At 45.4% G+C, this 19921-nt stretch overlaps 2 protein-coding genes across 3 annotated transcripts; one reads left to right on the top strand and one right to left on the bottom strand.

Moving 5' to 3' along the window:
- The first annotated feature begins 2879 nt into the window (after nt 1–2879).
- IL17A (interleukin 17A) lies at nt 2880–4707 on the top strand. Its single transcript, XM_040599229.1, has 3 exons — nt 2880–2906; nt 3482–3726; nt 4470–4707. Exons 1-3 carry the CDS (start codon nt 2880–2882, stop codon nt 4705–4707), a joined length of 510 nt encoding a protein of 169 aa, XP_040455163.1.
- Nucleotides 4708–11818: 7111 nt separating this feature from the next.
- LOC121090767 (interleukin-17F-like) lies at nt 11819–16978 on the bottom strand. 2 transcript variants are annotated; one of them, XM_040599499.1, is made up of 4 exons: nt 15125–16978; nt 14716–14984; nt 13607–13851; nt 11819–12271 (listed from the first exon to the last, which is right to left on the bottom strand). In XM_040599499.1, the coding sequence occupies exons 2-4, from the start codon at nt 14740–14742 to the stop codon at nt 12034–12036; spliced, it is 510 nt and encodes a 169-aa protein (XP_040455433.1). In that variant the 5' UTR covers nt 14743–14984; nt 15125–16978; the 3' UTR covers nt 11819–12033. The 2 variants fall into 2 exon arrangements, with proteins under 2 accessions (XP_040455433.1, XP_040455432.1); XM_040599498.1 differs by having other exon boundaries at nt 14716–16978.
- Nucleotides 16979–19921: the final 2943 nt, after the last annotated feature.

The following is a 19921-nucleotide window of genomic DNA, read 5'->3' on the forward strand; positions in this document are numbered from 1 at the left end:
TCAAGAAGTAAATTTTCTCCCGAGAGCCTCTCATCTTGCCTATGACAATTGCAAATGAATGTGTTCATGGCTCAAAGTAAACCATGGAAAGTATTTTGGGGTTTTTTTCACTATTGCAACATTGTGCTCCATTAGCTGTGTTTGAATGTTTAACTATTCACCTTTCAAGCACTGAGGTAACCCAAACCACTGACATATTTAAAGTAGATGAGCCTGGATTTAGGGTCAGGCTGGTTGAATTTGACCTTCCACTACCCTGTAGTCTTTTGAAATCTTTTTTTGCTTCTAAAACTGGAAATTTAACTGTCCCACTTTGAATGGCTATTTCAGTAACTGGCATTAGAGAAAAACCCTTCTGAGGGGATCGTTTCCTTTAACATGCGCACCTCTGAGAGGGAAACTGAATTATACATTAAACTTTTCAAGCATCAGCATCTTTTAAACAAGCTGATATAGGTCATGTCTATCCCAGAAACCACAAACTAAATTCTACCTTTATTTGCATCCTCCTTTGGATGGCACAAGGCGAGTAAAATTTGGGCTTACCCATAAATACTAAGCAAATGTAAAAAACACACTTCATTTGCATCATTTTCATCTGAAAACATCATCAAAATCAGACCTGAGAAAAGGAATACATTAGCAGATCAAGGCTGTTACCCTGACTGTTACTGTATGGTGCACACCCCAGCTATCTGTAACCCACGGTCAGAGCAAAGTGACAAGAGCCATTTCCAAAGAAAGGAATGTTCGAGAAGGCTAGACTCTATGTTCACTCCCTCCTTTCTAAAAAGTAAGACCCTTGGTCAAAGAATGTAACTGAAATTCAGCCTAAGAGCAGCATCAACACCCTTGTGTCTGTCTATCACCCACCTACTTACTCTCCAGGAACTTCAGCAGAGAAGGCAGTAGCTGGTTTATTGTATCTCATAGTTCATTACCATCAGCATCGTGACCTGAGAAGCTGCAGCCTGAGGGATCTGAGCCTCCCCCTCCCTCTGCATGCCAGGTTTTGCAGCACTCTGGGTGCAGAGTCTTTCCTTGGAAGACATTGAGTTGTCTTAACGAGCTATGCCATGAAGTATTTACCAGGAAGAAGAAGACACTGCAGGCTAGTGGTTGGGATTTTTGCCTGGAAGAGAAAGCAATAGTTCCTAGGCCAGTATCTGCTTTATCCAGGATTTTCACATCCCTGCTTTCCTGCTGGCTGGCGTAGCTGTGGAGCTCTCAGCTCTCAACAAAGGATAATGATGGTGCCACAGAAGCACCCTGGCCCAGAACATCCTATAAATCCCAGTGACAAAAACACTTACTAGAGAGTAATACCGACTTGATTTAAATCCCTGAAAGCAGATGAGGGGAGTGAATGCAGACATGCCTCCTTTAAGGCAAGGTCTCTTTCAAGGTCAAGCCCACAGATTTTCATGAGCACTCAGGGCTCATGAAGACACCTGCCTAAGAAAAAACAATGTGGTTGCTATCAGCTAGAGCAACAACAAAGAACCAAAGTCACAAGGGGGCACAGCCTTCAAACAGCTCAGCCTCTCCAGGTTACAGTATCTTAGTGAAAATCTAGAAAAATACTGCTGAAAGGGAGAGAGGGATTCTGACTGTCACCTCATCACATAGTGTCGGTCCACTTGAACATGTGGATTTAAATATTTAAAAATGCAATACTTAAATATTGCATGTTTAAATCCTAACGTGGCAGAGTACATCGCAGCTGCAGTGTATTGGTTTTACAAGGATGGAGAGACAGCAGGGTGGGGTTAGGAGCTACATGGGAACACGGATCACTGTCACCCAGGATACAGGGCTGGGACACAGGGAGTCGTAATGCCTTGGGGCTACACGATGCAAGGTATTTTAGCCCCCAATATTTCCAAGTGCAGCATGCTGTCACCTGTATACCATGGAGGAGGTGTGTGTGGTTCCTTCCAGTTTTCCTGCCTACAAGAGAAGTCATTTTGCATCTCACAGCCTTTGCAAGGTTTCTCTTGAGCCCCTCTGTCCTCTCCCTAGCTTAGGAGACACTTCCCAGACCCCTTTCCTTAGGATGAAAGCCCTGTCTCAGAGTGCAAGAGCCTGAAGTGAAATGAAAAGGTGGCAAGTTCAAAACCAATGTTCATGGTTGGTGGGGTTTTTTTTCCCAGAAGGAGAATGATGCTGTTTGGATTTCTGATCAAAACTAACATACCTCACCTGAGGTGTAGACATGAATAAAAATAGTTTGATCCAAACTAGGACATTTGAGAAAAAAAATGGGAGGCTGAGAAGGAACCTAGCTCTTCAGGCATCAAGACAAATGACAGCAAATGGCAAGTATTGGAGAGCAATTGGACAGGGGCCAGCTGTCCAACATCTGCCCAATTCAGGATGAAAAGACATCAGACTGACCTAGGAGAAAACAGATCCAATCTGTCAATGCCAGTGACATCAGTGGGTTTGATACCTACAGTATCCCAAGACGATGAAACACATCAATATAGTTTGACTAGATAACAACTCTAGTCTCACTTTAAAATTGTATACTTTGCCCCCACTTACTGCAGCACATGCCCATTTTATGGTGGTTTTCTAGTATCATCACTGAGGTTTGTTACTGCTTGGGTGGCATAGCTAAAAGTAAAGACACCATCTACAGATCTAAGAAAGAGTGAGCCCATATCCTGTCTTCCACCTGCGTTAATGGAATATATATACATACACTTAAGCTATGGTCAGAAACCACAGTTCAGGTTGGGAAAAAAACACCTACTCCAAATTAACTAGGACAGCACAGAAGGCCTTATAAAACGTCCAGCAGCGCATGTACCCAAACACCTTCAATTCAACAGAGCCCAGCACAAGCATCAGCCACAGTAAAAGAAGGAAGGAAGATGTTGCCAATCCTTCGTGCTTCTCTGGTAAGAACTTGCTTTCTGTTTTTTTCTCCCACCAGTTTGACAGAGACATATTTAAATTTTAATAGATGAGTGTCAGGAATGGAGATCTGCACCCACCTTTAAAACGCTTGTTTAAACCATTAGTAACTAAAAATAAGTAAAATGGGAGACAGCTGAATAGCACCAGCACAGGGCAACAGCAAGGCTGCACAGGTATGTTAGTGAACAGGACTACTGCAAATTACGCTGAGTCAAGAAATACATTGAAAACTCAACTTCAAAGTGTCTTTTTATTGTTATATCCTTTGTGCTATGTCCTGTATGATATTATTTTCCATAATTTAATATTTTAGCACCACATTACAACTAAGTGTATATCATACCTGTCAGCACTGTAAGAATTACTTAATGAAAGCAAGAATGGATGTGATATATGGCACATTTTTCCATATTTACTGCAACCTGCAGTGTAGGCTTTAACTACCAGCAAGGCTGACTGTGGATGAATTTCCCAGCTGCACAGAAGAGTCATTAGGCATGCTGTGTCACAGCAGCTGTACCTGTGTCGTGTTCCTAAATGCACCAATTCTCTTCAGTTCAGCTCACTGCTGCTGATGCTGCTGACCGTGCTGTCAGCCACCGGTTCTGCTGATGGGAAGGTGATACACCCTGGGCTCAAGCTGGAGAGCCTCCTCAAGCAAGCGTATACTGGCTGTCCGCCCCAAAAGGACTCAAAATTCCCTCAGATGGTGAGAGTCAATGTAAGCATCAGCAGCATGAACCAGGACACCAAATTAACTCCTGATGTCAGCAGCCGCTCTTTGGCTCCATGGGATTACAGGTACAATATCTGTCCCTGTGGTCTAGAAATCCACCAGCTGCCCTGGTCAAGAATAACACCAAGGCTATGCCCACATCTTTATTTTCAGTGCTTCACTGTTGAGCTATTTTGGAAATATGAGGGTATCCACAGATCATAGAATCCCCTTTGAAAGATAACCAATACAGAAAGGACCACAGAGCAAAAACATGGTCTAGGCCAACATACAGAAGGCAAAGCAAATTACTTCTGTGATTTAATTAGTTTATTTGTGTATGGGAACAAGCTTTAGCTTCAAAAGCATTCTTTACCTAAGACATCATAAAAAATACCTTGGAGGGCTAACATTGCACCAAATTCAGTGGTGGTTTAGTAACATCAGCATCAGGCCCTAAGACTGTTTCATGGTTTGGGGGGAAGCTGAAGGTCTGTGGGTCCGTTAGTCAGTCTGACATGCTGGGAAGCTCAAATAATTACTAATCGGTCTTCCAAAGTCAGTGCCCTTTTGAAGAAAGCTGTTTTTGGCAAGGCAGTTGCATGCAGTCCTGACATGTTTGCCTTACACTTAAAAACCCGCAATATTTACTTATTTACACTATTTCTTAAAAACCTACAGTAGTGGAGGGTCTACCGCCCCTTCATTGGCAATCTCCCAGGAAGTACAGATTCCCAAGCTGGGAGCCCATAGTGATCCAGACTATCATGCCTCTGGAGATGCAGCAGCATTTTCCATTTCAACTATTTCCTTTCACGTCCACTGGCAGGATCGACGAGGACCACAACCGTTTCCCCCAAGTGATTGCTGATGCCAAGTGCCGCCACTCCAGATGCGTGAATTTGGACGGGCAGCTGGACCACAGCCTCAACTCTGTCCCCATCAAGCAGGAGATCCTCGTCCTCCGGAGGGAGCAGAAGGGCTCCCACCAATCATACCGACTGGAAAAGAAAATAATCACTGTGGGCTGCACATGTGTCACCCCCTTGATCCGACACCAGGCTTAAAGGGAGCCAGGAGTGTAAGAGCAGGGAGCTGTGGAGGAGAACTCCTTTGCCTAACAGCACTGAAATTCAGTCTCCACAAAACTGAATCAAGCCATAATGATTAGCTAGAATCTATCAAAATGTATTAAAAATTAAAAGAGTCTCAGTTTAAAAAAAAAAATACATGTTTTTCCCCAAAATCTTGAATTACGATTTCAGAATCCGGACACCTTCATATGCTGGGCTGAAGAAGTAATGGGAGTTATTTGCACATCTTCAGTTTATGTTTTGAAATGTCTGTTTATGTAACTTTATTTATGCTGGTGGAAATGTTAGTAATAATGTACCTGTTTATTTATCTTTGGGTAATAAAAAATATTTAAAACAGTAAAAAATTATGGTATTCTCCATTCTTTATAAAGAAGCCTTTTTGATAAGGCAAGAAATCACCCAATTCAATTATGACTATATAAGAGATTTGCATGATGCTGCAGAAGAAAGTATAGCCCATGGAAATACTAGGGCTTGTATCATTAACACCACCTTACCGAAAGAGAAACTAAGATGCCTGGAGGAAAACGATTTACCAAGTGACACCCAATAGATTCACATTAAAGGCAGACTGGCAAAAAAAGCAGTGGGTCACTACCCAGTTATCCACCTAATTACCTGAAAGGAATTTGTAAAGAGAGGTTCAACACAACACTTTGAATACTTTTTTCAGGGCAAAGAGACTCCCTCCCCTAAAGAGGTGAGGGCATTTCCACTGCTGAGTTTTAACTTTGGTCCAACACCATCAGTGAATTTCAGCCCAACCCATCCAACACATTTTCTGTGCAGCAGGGTCACTGCCTGGGTACACGAGGAGAAGCATATGAGTGAGTCGGGTGGACAATTGAAGGAAATAACCACGTATTGCTAACTGCAGTCGTAGTTTTCTCAGTACTCGTGTCCTTCCGACACATCCGCTGTCAGCAGTTAGCGCTCCAAATGTAGAGCACACTGACGCAGCGCTTCTACTACGTTGTGCTGGGACTTGCATAGGTGGATATCTAGCCCTGCAAATGCACCTTGGGTTGAAAACGTTTAGATTAAAATGTTCACTGTTTCAAAGGGTAGGCCGGTTTGTGAAGACGTGGATGTTTTGTTTGCTGCCATCCCGGGGAGGTGTGACCCTTCTCAGGCACTGGCAAAAAGCCGCTGGCAAATGCAACAGCAAATAGAGAATTTCTAGAGATGCAGAACTCAGGGGTACAAGTCTCTAATGACAGGCAAAGTCCTCTCAGGTGAAAGCATCTTCTCCAGATAGAATAACTGGAGATGTAATCATCCCAACTTTTACTGCTGGAGGTTTTTCCCTCCAGCTATGCCAGTGAGCCTAAACCCTCCCTAATCTACTCCAGGCAAAATCAGGTGGGTCAGCCCGTAAGATAAATTCACAGCACAGCCACAGGTTTCGTACTACCCCTTGACCTAGCAGATACACACTGGTCCAAGGAAACATGAAGTCTGAGTGATCACAGTATCTGCAATGGAAATTCTTTCAAACACTGACAGAACTTTGCCCATATGTGACCCGAACTTAGCTTGTTTCCTACCTTATCTCCAACTACTCTTCCTTAAGGTCCCCTGCAAGTCCTGAGGTTCAACCCAGTTGACTGTCCCAAGAATATTAAGCACAGGAACAGACTTTAAACAAAAAACAAAAAAAAAAAAAAAAAAAAAAAATCAAGGAACACTCATCCTTTGAGGTTTTCAAGGAGTTATATAAATTATATCAGTCCAGGAAGACTGAACTAGAGCTGACTGCCTTGTCCATTAGATAAACTCTCCATGTCCTACCACTTACTATAGAAAGAGCTTTGGCAAATTGTCTACAGCAGCCCAAGTAACTTCTAACGGTTAAAGTTACAGTAAGTCCCACCCTTTATTACCTGGTAGTGATGTGCTGTTAGCTGGGGCTGGCACATGAGTAATGGAGACTAGTTAGTAATGCTGAGAGCTACTGTGTGGAAAAAGTCAGAAGCAGGTCAGCAAGAGATGAAACCGTTGGAGTAACAAAACACTAACAGCTTTCTGTGGACAGGCTGCAAAGACACTTTGCCCTTCCAGCAATGTCACTCTCCCTTGGACCACTTGCCAACCCAATTAAATCCGTGCCTTAGGACACAGCCATTTTCTATTTTTTTGGCCTCAAGCCAAGTTTATGCTCACCTCTGTGAGCTGCTTGGGTGTTGTACATGCTCCCGCAGGACCGTTTAATTGTTTCAGCACCTGGATTCATTTGGCCAGAGGGCTATTTTCTTTCCTCCTGCAAGTTCTCTCCTAACTCCTAGCATCATGAGCTAAGAGGTCTTCCTCCCCATTGCTGTGTTCAGTTGGAAGGGTGCAGAATAATTCAAAGACAGTGCACCCTGCCATGAGGTCGCCTAATTGGTGCCTTTGTTCCTCTGAGCAAACATTCAAGATTACAGCCAACAATGATCACAATAGGAGACCAAAGAGAGTAGGACCCCTCTTTCACCCCTGCACAGCTATTATCACTTTGAGGTTCAACAGGTAAAACCTGTCATTTCTTATTTGGGAGAGTTTCGGTACAAATTCCTGCTTAATTTGATGTCCTTTAATGATATCATGGGGAGGTGTGGAGTAAGAACATTGCTGCAAAACCCTCTTCAGCACAAAGGTTTCCAGTCCAGTGCTGCTCTCTGTCTCAGTTTCACATCAGTTTGCAAAATCTGAGCAGCAGCGGTTCAGTAGCTGGATTGCGTGGCAACCTGTGAGTAAAACCCAACAGAAAGGGAAGTTTGAGATTGGATTTGTGTAGCAAATGATCAGATAACCATGCTATCACTGCTAGTTGTCAAAGCAAGCTGGACAGATACCATATGCTTGTAAAAGATATTTATTCAACTGTCTGGCAAGCTTTATGACATGAAAGAGGTCAGGAGTACAGACTTCAGAAGTCTGAAATAAAAATCAAACCCCCAAAAATTATAGGGGCAAGTTAGAGAGAAGATAAACATTTACTGGAACAGGGAACCTTGATCATGATACAAACATACTGTGCTCACTAAGAATTCAAGTAAAACATTAACAGGACACCTTGTATGGCTAAACCCACTAAAACTCACTCATAGAAAGCTATGCCCAGAAAGCAGGGGGTTGAGTAGAGCCTACTCAGTCCACAACACCCAAAGACCATCAAATATATTTTTAATCTTTTGTGGAAGTTACAGAAAAAGGTGGGAAAACTGAGCTAGTTTTCTGAAGAAATAATAAATTAAAAGTTACACAGAAAGCAGGAATGGGTTCATCTGAAGAGCTGAGGGCTCGAAACTGCTACCATTACCCAGCCCTGGAAGCATGGAGAATAATTGGCGAAGATGGAAAATGGTTTTGTGAGTATCAAAGATAGAAAGAGTGGTTTGTTTCTGGTGCTGAGCCTGGCTGGCATCTTCTCAGCTCCTGAAAGCCAGCACCAGTCCCACCCCCACCCACAGCTCTGAGTCTGCCAAGCAGCATCAGGCAATCATAGACATTTTAAGCAGGACTTTTTAAACATCACCGCCTTGTAACATGCTGTAGAAGATGCAGACTGGGCCCACTCACCCAGATTCTTCTTAAGCGCAAGGTTAAAAACAATCTCAGAGGGCAAAGAAGAAGAGGAAGGGGACAAAGGCAAGTCTCACACTTTACCCCATGATGTAAATGGGGACATGGGAGCAGTCTGATCTGTCAGGCCATATCCCAGGACAGCCAGCAGTCACATTTAATATGGAAACTCACCTCATCACCTATACCCATCATGCTGGCACCAAACCACAAATCTCCACAGGAGTGACCAGCAAATTGCTCATCCCCTTAAAATTTTGTCTGTTAGGTCTAACTCACAATAAGCCACATCAGCTTCTGGATTTTCAAACCATCGCTCCTCTGCCTTACCAAACACACACATTTCTTGGGTTGTTTCAACCTTTTAGGTTGCAACCTTGGTATTCTTTACATATTTAATTTCTGTGCCCTTTTAAAAGCAATGATTCTGTGGAACAAGGCTGACCTGGTCTAGAGTCCCTTCAAACAGCCCCAGGAGTATCCGCCTGTCCGAAGAAGCCTGACTCACAGGTCACAGCACAGGTCTGGGAGGAGGCGTATACCTAGCCCGACATCAGTTGTGCCCCCCAGCCCATCCTAAAGCAGGGGTCTCTGCTCCCTCCAACATCCCATGAGAGCTGCTACCCAATGTAATCCCCACCTGAACTGCCAGAACAGGCATGGCCAAGAGGAGGAGTGAGCAAAGGGACAGGGAAAGGGGGCTAGTGACCAGCAATCAGTAGAGGAAAGGAATAGGAAAGGCCATGAGGCTCAGATACCAACCTGTGACCGTAGGCTTCTTAACCCAGTAGGTTACAAGGATGGTGTGTGACTGCTGCTACACCTTCAGCTGTGTCTCTTCTCCTGGTAAAACCACCGAGTCCCTGAAGGCTGCTCTAAGCTACATTTCAGAGCCAGAGATTCCCAGCTGGGCATCCAGGGACTGGGCCCATTGCTGCAAGGGGAACAAAAATAAGCAAAGCCTTTAGCAAAGGCTGGTCCTCGGCCGTGAGCAGCACTTGCTTTTGGTGGTGATATGACTGTGCTGTTTACAAGAAGTATAAACTTGTTTGCCGTGTTCTTAGATTGCTGGGAATGAAAGCCAAGCACCTACTTCATCACAAAAGCCAGCACCTAAAAAATAACAACCCGTGTTTACAACCAGCTGCACTCTAAGAATGATGCCATTAGAAGGAAATAACCCTTGTTGCCTGTTTTATTAGAAACAATCCCCACGTATAAGCGCATGCCTTACTGAGAGGTGTGTGGTTTGCAGTTGATAGTTCTGGCTGCTAAACCTCACGGCCCGTAGATGAAACTTCCTTAATTAGCTACCTTTGCATTTGCTTAATTAGCCTCTTCATAATTCATCCAGGTAGACCAACTCTTAGGGTAAGCTGATGGGTATTTCAGAGCATCAGCACAGGAGCGTACACCTGTTCAGCTGCCATGAACCCAGTGCCAAGTAGTTATGTCTGAGGAGGGAATTGTAGGCTAGTTTTCTCCCTGCAAAACAAGCGAGGACAACCCCCTGAGCTAGGTTTGTTGAGAGGGAAATAGGTCAGGAGAAGGAACTGAGGTGTGCAGCATGAGATTTCCTGGTCAGCAGTTACTGTAAGAGGAGAGCTGGTGTTACACAAAAGTGAGCAGAAAACGCCTCCATGGGTTTGCACTCCACCACATCAAGAGCTTGGTGGTCATAACGAAAGAGCTGCTGCCACAAATAAGTACAAATGCTTGTAACTGAATGAGGCGGTTTCCCCACCTGGTTACACACAGCTTGCTGAACTGGCTCCCTGTGACCCACGGGGCAGGGAATACACCAGACATGACAAACAAGCACCAAAGAGTCATTTAGACCCAACAACTCGTCTGACCTACTCAGGGGAGGAAGCTCAGGGTCTACCTGCACCAGGTGGATCTAATTTGAAGTGGCTTCTGTGCAGCCAAAATGAAATAATGAGAATGTTTGCACGCAGGTTTACCCTGGTTTAAATGCAGGTGAACAAAGCTTAAATAATTTTATATATAGATATATAGATAGATATATATAGATATATACAGGCTTAAAATCTCCACCAGCAGAAACCAGCTCAGAGGTCTGAGAATCTGGCTCAGCTCTGGACAAAAGATGAGTAATGTCAAAAAAAGCAACACTGCAGCAAGCTGATAAAATAATAGCGAGCCTTGCTAGGTGGTGTTCCTTGTGCAGCTAAGGGAGAGAAAGGGCAATTCCTCCTTTCCTATGTTAGGACACCTCAGCTCAGCAGGCAACCCTGCCCTGGAACTACAATTCCTTGTTCCCTTGATGTGGAGGGATCCTCATCAATCACTTCAAGCCCAACACCTAATACCTGGCTAGCTACAAAGCAGTGAGATGAAGCCATCTTTGCACATTGCCCTGCATTCCCGCTCAGCCAACCATCCAGCTGGTGGGGGAGAAGGTTGCTTATAAGGATGACATCTTGCCTGGAAGAGAACAGGACAGGCCTTTCCCAGCTCCCATGAACTAGGCTAGACCCCCATCCCAAATTCCGGCTGCAGCCTTGCAATGCAATGTCTCCCACCTCCTTTCCCACCATCCCTAGAGATCATCCCCAAGGTCTAGAGAACCCGGCTCTGCTGCCAGCTCCCCCAGCGCTGCCTGTATAACCTCACTTCACCACTTTCAGCCCATTTTTGCATCTTTTCATCCATTGAGGCTGCAAGTTCTCTTGCGCTCCCTCTTACTCATACCACTGCACCGGAAAAAGCCTGATCTCTGCTGAAATCTCTCGGTGCTACTGCAGCACAAACCCGTTGTCTGTGTCTGCTTTCATTATGAGCTACCATAAACCAATATTCTTTAAAATAAAATACATTTTTTATTCAGCAGCTAAGTTATTGAATAAATACAGATCAACATTTACCTTTTCTTTTTGATACTCTGAGCACATACAAAGCCATAAATACAGTCATAAATAGAAGATATAAATAGAAATATACACACTCATTAGTACTTTGCTGTTTTAACGTTCAGTGCAAGTGGACTCAATTCTTTCCCAAAATGCTCTGAAATAAGCCAGCAGCTGCTGCCCATGGAGCAGCAGTGACACAAACCCAGAGAGTGATGACAATCAGGGCCAGTGGCATTTATGTCAGATTTACAGTAGTAACACACTAGTGAGCAGGGGTGGCCAGAGACAGAAAAGGGGCTAGGAGGTGAGGAAGGGAGGGAGAAGTAAAGAAAGAGGAATTTTTTGTGGCCATCCTGGTTGATATGTATACATTAGGGCAATTTACTGCTAAGGACAACTTTTGAAAGTATGATTCATTTGATTCACCAAACTGATATAAGCCACAATTTTGAAAAAAGGGCAAAAACCCAAACCAAAACCAAAAAAAAGCCCCAAAAAAACAACAAAAACAACCTAACAAATAAACCCCAACCACACTGCTTTACCCTCTCTCTGCCTGGAGTCACAGATAACAGAATGCAGATCCCACAATGCTGTAACCTACAAGCAACCCTTTTGGTCTTAGTGGGAGCTGAGACCCTCTATCTTCCCTCCATCCCCAGCTGCTGGTGGTTCCCATTCTAAAATCCATAGCTTAATAACAGCAAGAAGCACTGTTTTCTAGAGGCAATTTGCTCAGATTTGGAAAGGAAATGTCATGTTGAATTCCTGGTGTGCAAGGCGACTGTGGGATTTCTCCAGCAGGATGTTTGTAGGAGATATTTCCTCCCAGTGTCGCCTCCCCTACTAATTCCTACTAGGACTGGTAGCGAACGACTGGAGCAGCACACGTGCAGCCCACAGTGATGACTTTCTTCTCCAGATGGTAGGTGGGCAGGCAGCCCCGCTGCTCCCGACGGAGGACAAGGATCTCCTGTTGGATGGGGACGGAGTTGAGGCTGTGGTCCTCCTGCCCCAGTGGGTTCACACAGCTGGAGAGGCGGCACTTGGCGTCAGCGATCACCTGGGGGAAGCGGTTGGGGTCCTCGTCGAGCCTGGGGATGGGGACATGAATGTGTCTTATGCACTTGCATGACATGGTTTGGCAGGTTCTTCTGGTTTATCTCCATGGAAGTACCATAAGATTTACCCGTGTATCCTCACTATGAGACATGGGCAAAGAATTTCCTTATCCTTAACATTTTTAGAATGAATCCCTAGAAACTGAATAAATCTTGAGAACATAATCCTGCCAGACCGTTCCTTGGGAGTTGATGAATGCAGTGGAGCTAGGTGAAATACAGAACTGATTGCAAATGGACTATTCATTTTTCTTTGATTTTGTTTTAATTTCAGCATTCAAAATTTTCTTTCAGTTAGGAAAATGTAAAAATACAGTGTACTGACGTCTTTGTTTTTTCTAGAGGAATAGTTTGTCTCATCATCATTTCAACCCCACTCAACACCACAGGCTTGGGACAGAGTGGCTGGGAACTGCCCGGTGGGAAAGGGCCTGGGGGGGCTGGCTGACAGCCAGCTGGGCATGAGCCAGCTGTGTGCCCAGGTGGCCAAGGTGGCCATCAGCATCCTGGCTTGTGTCAGGGATGGCGTGGCCAGCAGGGCTGGAGCAGGGACCTGCGCTGGGCACCGGTGTGGCCGCCCCTCAAGCCCTGGGGTCCATTCTGGCCCCTCACTCCCAGACAGACACCAAGGGGGCAGAACATGTCCAGAGCCGGGCAGGGGGCTGGGGAAGGGGATGGGACAGTCCGATGCGGGGGATGAGGGAGGTCAGCCTGGAGAGGAGGGGGCTCAGGGGGACCTTCTCGCTTTCTACAGCTCCCTGGCAGGAGGTTGTAGATAGGTGGAGTTGGTCTCTTCTTCCAAGTAATAACAAGTGACAGGACAAGAGGAGATGGACTCAAGTTGCACCGGGAGAGGTTTAGACTGGAGATTAGGAAAAAGATTTTCACTGTAAGGGTTGACAAGCACCGGCACAGGCTGCCCAGAGAAGTGGTTGTGTCACCATCCCCCGGGGGGTATTTAAAAGACATGTAGATATAGCACTTAAAAACACAGGTTAGTGGTGGACTTGGCAGAGCTACATTAACAGTTGGACTTGATCTTAAAAGTCTTTTCCAACCTAAATGATTTTGATTCTACGACTGACAAAGATTGACAAAATGATTAGAAACTGTTCCAATGATGTCCCTTTGCACTGCAAACCATTCCTCTTGGAGAAATCTCACTCAACATCAAAACGTAAGCATGTGTCAAGAACTGTTTGCAATATTCACAGAACTCCAGGCATATGCTGAGAACTATCCATCATTCACCACCAAGAAAATCTGTGTAGTACAGCCTTGGCAATTTAGGTGCAACTAAACCATTACCTGTAATCCCAAGGAGCAAGAGACCGGTTCCTGACATCATGGACCATCCTAAAGGTATGATCTGAATTGCTGATACGAATGTTAACTTTCACCGTTGTAGGGAATTTGAGATCCTTTTGGTTCAGGCAATCTTCACTCAGCCTCAGGGAGCCACTGTCCTTGCTCGGTCGAGCATGAACTACCCTCCCACGGGGTGAGCACCTTACAGTGAGTGCGAGGACCAGCACCAAAAGCAGTGATTTGAACTGGAAGAGAGACAGGTGTCGTTAGCTCTGTTCAGTCAAGAGAGAGCACAAAAAGCAGAGTCTTGACTAGCCTGGACCATTAATGGACCATCTTCATACTTATGTCTGGGTAAGATGGGCCAGCATGAGCAAATGGCACAACGATGTTAATAATACCCATCACAAATTCTGATGAACTCTTGATGTTGCTAAACTCTGGTGCAAATTCTAATTCATAGTTGACTCTGCACCAAGAAGAGCATCTCTCCAACAAGTTATGAAAGGTCCTCCTCCGCAGCCAAACAGCGATGTCTTATGATCTACGAGGTGGGATAAGGCCTCAGCTGACCCCATGCCTAGGCTTAGAAAGCCATATGCTTTCTCAGGACAGGAAAGGCTGGCCACCTAGCAGCCACCTGCTGGAAATAACCCTTTTCTTGCTGAAATCTGAGATTCTTGAGCCATTTCCAGGAGGCAGAATTTAGGAAGACAGATAAATGCAAAGCTTTTAAGAAAGTCACAGGAGTTGACAGTGCTGCAAATACTACCCAGGTTGAAAAAGTTGAAACTTAAATCCACTGACATTCCCTGCACAGTTTTGATAGCACATTGTCTGAGAAAAGGACTGTCCCTCCAAATCCCACAACAGCAGTGCTACCTTTACAGATAAAACCGGGATAGTCCATCGCCTCCTTGTCACTCCAGCATCACACCCATTTGCAAAAGCTCAGGACAGAAAGCTGTATCAGACAACCTCAGCATCCAATTCAGCTCCCACTAAGACCAAAAGGGTTGCTTGTAGGTTACAGCATTGTGGGATCTGCATTCTCCTTTTTTTCTCGCAGCAAGTATATCCTAATGCTTACACCAAATATAACTACTTACCACTGCAGCATAGCTGGCACAAGTCATGGCGACCTCTCTGCTGCTTTAGGCGGATGCACACGGTGACAGAACACAAGAATTCTCCTTCTCAAAGACCTATTCCGTGTGTGTCAAAGCCAGCTGTGGTCTCCTTTTTGTAGTGAAGTTCAACCACTACCATCCTTTCCATTGCAGCATAGCGCTGGCTTACCTGACCCAACTTTAGGAGCTGATATTTCATTTTCTAGCCCACTTCCTTCCGTCTGCCTCCACAAAGAGGAGGGCAGATACTGTGTCATCAGAATCCCAAATCAACCAATACAGTTTATTCAGACAGATAAGGGAAGAAAAGGAGAAAAAAAAAATAGTTCAGGCAGATATATTTTTTTTCCCTTCCCACCCCCACTTTCTAATATTAGTGTTCTCTCACCAGAAACACATCTGTGGATGCACTTCCACGTGCTTCACATAAACCAGATAGCAGAGATCAGCAAGCTGCAGTCAGGCACCCAACAAGGGTTTCAAAATGAGGACAGCGCATGGAACTTCACACTTAATCTCCATTTACTTGAATTGCACAATCCACCCCCATCTCATCTCGGGGATTCCTGTTCTGCGGTGATCTGGCAGGGGAAGAGCAGATCTCCAGGGGAATTCCTCCTGGGGTACCTCAGGGTACCAGAAGCTGGGATGCTTTCGCACTCATTGCTGAGGTCCCATGTCGACGTGTTCTGGACAGCTCTTTGAAAAATTTATGCATGTCCTGTAAGGGCCCTGAGGGCACTAACAAGCCTTCCTGGTCTTGACCAGTATCGCCATGGGTTTCCCTCCACAGCCCATCACCAGAAGCCTCATTTCAGTTCAGCTTTGGGTCTGCCTGAGCTATGCCATAGCAGTGCTGGCTTCTTGCCCCTTCTCTGGCCTTGTCTACAGAATGGACCTTGAAGTACCATTTCTCCTGGCTGGACTCCTTGGGCATACATGGTAGACCATTTCAACAGCCATACCGGACTGCATTTTGCCTAGGTCGCCTCTGAGTGCCAGTGGGGACTGGAGAAAATAATAAGTATTTTTAAACAGGTTTTTGTCTCATTTTAAAGTGCCTGAAAGGGCCGTATCACCACCACCAGCACAGTGACTGTAGATGGTGATGGCACAGGAACATGTTATGGTGTGGGGTGAAGCGTGGGGGCTGCTGAAAGCGTAGTACCCCCTGTGGTACTGTTGGAGCAAACTCACATGGATTTGGTATCTTGGCAAGCAACTAGGAGTGTCTTTTGATATCTTTTGATGATCCTGTGAAAAACTCGCCAAACTTGATTAAATCACAAATGTATATAAAGCTTCAGTATGCACAATGTAAGGGCTTGGCAGAATTTAGCAGCTAAAGCCTGGATGGGCTTAATTGCTCCTTAAGGATTTTCCCAATGTACTTTTTCCTCTGCTGCGCCAGTGTATCACGCCTGTTCAGTAAAATATACATGTAAGCCCTTAGTGTGATGAAGAGGTAATGCTGTCCTTGTTCGGAGCTGCCAGATCCAGTAGCCCCAAATACCAAACCCAGCAGAGGTGAGGCTACTACAGCTCTATGCCCCATGTCCGTCTAGGAGCAAGGCTGAGCATGGATTCCCAACAGGCACACACACACACATATAAGCAACATGTATATAACATATATACATATGCAGATGTCCAGCCACATGGATTGACACAGGCAAAAATCATTCAAGCAAATACAGTCAGGACCAATGACCTCATCTTGTTCCTCTCTCTGGCTGATTAGGATGAAAGTCAGGTGAAAGTTAGTGGAAATTAGGTACATATATATGTATACGCACACACACATACATACATAACAGATTTCTCCTGTTATTGGCCTTAGGCCACGTCTGCAGCAGCTGCCCTGGATCCCCCAGTCTCCCCATTGCTTCATGCACAGACACAAACACACACCAGTGGGTTTCTCTGGCAGCTTCTCCAGTCTTACAACCTTACCAGTAGCCAACCCCCAGATCCCACAATCCCTCCAGTAGCTGCTCTAGACCTCCCGGTATCCCCAGTAGCCAATTTGCAGACCCTCCAGTCTCCCCAGCATCCTGCCCAGACTTGTGGCTGCTTCAATACCTGGAGCTACTCCAGCTTAATGTCTTCAGCATCTCCACACTGACATATGTACTCACACAATACGCACACACACACGACACCCAGCTGCTAGCCCTTAGAGCTTGGAGCACTCGCATTTAAGATAGAGAGTGAAATTACACTAAAAAAAAAAAAAAAAAAAAAAAAAAAAAAAAAAATCTGAGAAAATAATTTAATGAGAGGACAGGGAACGCTGGGGTGATCAGGCACAGAACTCAGCCAGACAAGCTGTCATAGTTTAACCCCAGCCGGCAACCCAGCACCACGCAGCCACTTGCTCACTCCCCCCTACTCAGAGGGATGGGGAGGAGAATCGGAAAGGAATGTAAAAGTCAAGGGTTGAGATAAGAACAATTTAATAATTTAAACAGAATAAAGAGGTAGGAACAACAATAATAACAATAATACTAATAAGAAAATGGAAAGGTGGGGGGAAAAGGGTAAAGCAAAAGCTGCGCACACAAGCAAAGCAAAGCAGGGGATTCATTCCCCACTTCCCACGGGCAGGCAGGTGCTCGGCCATCCCCAGGGAAGCAGGGCTCCATCACGCGTAACGGTTACTCGGGAAGGCAAATGCCGTAATGCCAAATGTCCCGCCCTTCCTTCTTCCCCCAGTTTATATACCCAGCATGACGTCATATAGTATGGACTGTCCCTTTGCCTAGCTTGGGTCACTTGTCCTGGCTGTGTCCCCTCCCAGTTTTCCATGCCCCTCCAGCCCTCTCGCTGGAATTGAAAAGCCCTTGATTTAGTATAAACGTCACCCAGCAGCAACTAAAACCATCAGTGTGCTATCAACATTGTTCTCACATCAGAGCCAAAACACAGCACTGTACTAACTACTAAGAAAATTAACTCTATCCCAGCTGAAACCAGGACATGAGCGTACTGCTGACCATCCCACTCACAGGTGATCAGACCTTATCATCCCTCCTCTCCTTTTCCTGTTTGTTCCTCGCCGATCCACCCTGATCCTTTCCTTTCCTCAGCTTTGCCCCTTCCCCTAAACATCCCATAATAAGTCTTGTACAATCCCAGAAGGCTCTTCCCAGCACACCGTAATGAGTACCACAGCCCCGTCACCAGCAAGGTGATGTGGGGAAAGCCTCCCCCAGTGACTTGTCTAGTGGGTCTCAACTTCTGAACTTGGGTTGACCATCCTCCTTGGACAGCCCTGAAAGAGCCAGGTCGGGGCCTGCACTGGCACTACGTTACTTGGGTTCCTCCACCTGGTACTGCTCCTCCGCTCCTTCGTGTTCGTGGAAAATAAAGGCTTCTAATGACACAAGTTAACAATCCTCATTTTATAATTAGGGGAGAGAGGCATGAAAATAAAAGGGGAAGCAGGAGGAAGGGCTCCACTGTCTGGGATCCAGTGAGGATCAGCCACAAACTGGAGGGGAAAGACCTTTCCCCAGAAGCACTGGTAGCTCTCTGGGGGTGTAAAAGCTATTTTTATTGCAGAAAAAGACCATGTAACCAGTGTGATCTATAGAAAAAAGCCCTGGGAGAAGCCTCTCCCAAAGCCATGTAGCCAGGCTGGAAGAGGAGGACTGAAGTGTAGGACTCTTCATACAAATTCATCTCTGTCCCCCAGAACATTAACAGATTCATGGCTTTTTCCATTCTCCAGAAAAGCAGGAGCCTTTTACAGATTCATGGCATTTCCCAATGAGAAATGACTAATCCGGTCCCTGCTCTATCACCACTCTTGAATAATACTGGCAGAAACCTCCTGCGACTGATGCTTTATGTCACTGCAGGATGTTGTCATGATTTTGTGGTCCAATTCAACTGACAGTTTAGAGACCACAACTCATGTCACGAAATTTTGTCATGTTTTAGGTTACTAAGTTCACCTGAGGTAATACCAAGTTTGTGACACATGTTCCTGTTCTGACTGTTCACATCTATATATCCACGAATGCATCTACTGAGACATGGAGCGTGGAAGATCAAGAGAGGGTAGAATTACCAGGAAATCACAGAAATGCCCAGAAACTGACCCCCTTTTTTTTCCCCCCGAGTGCTCACGGTGAAAGGAAAAGGGCACTGCCATGAAATGGGTTGGATTTTGCAGCTACGGGGTTAAGAGGAAACTGTTACGTGTGACAAAGCAATGACATTATCATGCCAAGTACTAGGTTATAAGCCCTGGCCACCACTTTCCACTCACACATTTTGTCTTCAGCAGCTTATAACTTCAGCAAGGATTCCCTCTTTGACCTGAAATTTCCTATGACTACTTGTGTTGAAGTTTGCTGAAAATTTTATCTAAAAGGGGTCACTTGATATAAGTTGTCATAAAGGAGGAAAAATAGTTGTTATCTCAAAAAGCTGTTCACTCCCATGTTGCAAGGGCTAGGAGAAGGGACGGGGACTGGGAAAGAAAAGAGAGATTTTTAATTTCACCTACAAGAACTCTTCTACACGTCAGTTATTATCAAGAAATCCACTGTTTGCACTGCAGGATTCATTACACACTCAGGGTAAGGTTTTCATAGCACTGCAGGGGCTTCAGGCATAAGACATGCCTCACTTCAGCTCAGCCTTGGATGCCGCATCCTTCTAAGCTCTCTACATTTCAGCTTCCACACTTCACAGGAGGCACCTGTACCACCTCCAAGGAAACATGGAATTAAAACTCCAGAGCAGACAGAAACCAAAACTACTCAAATGCCTTTGAACCCAGAGGAACAAACACCAGGCACTGAACTGTGACCTGCGTTTCACTGACTTTGCTACCAGGCAAAGCAAGCGCTGTTTCTCAGCTGCATCTCTGCAAATGTTTATAGCTGGTGGTCACGCTACAATGGCAGAGTCATTTTCTGCTTTAGAAGCAGGTGCCCTGCCATGCAGGAGGGACTAGGGTGCCTAGATATGGCCAGAATTCTAATAAATCAACAGGATATAGCTGGGAGTAACGTTTCTCTAGCATCCTCTGCCCCACCACTACCCTGTCCCATGCATGGAGTCCATTGCACCCAGTGTGTCTGCATCCCAGCAAGCCGCTGTGAGCATAGACAGCATTTTGGAGGTGGGTGTCTTCACCCAGCTCAGCTGAAGAGCATCAGAGGACCTGCCA

The sequence above is a fragment of the Falco naumanni genome, chromosome 6 (assembly GCF_017639655.2).
Source record: "Falco naumanni isolate bFalNau1 chromosome 6, bFalNau1.pat, whole genome shotgun sequence".
In the NCBI taxonomy this organism is placed as follows: domain Eukaryota; kingdom Metazoa; phylum Chordata; class Aves; order Falconiformes; family Falconidae; genus Falco; species Falco naumanni.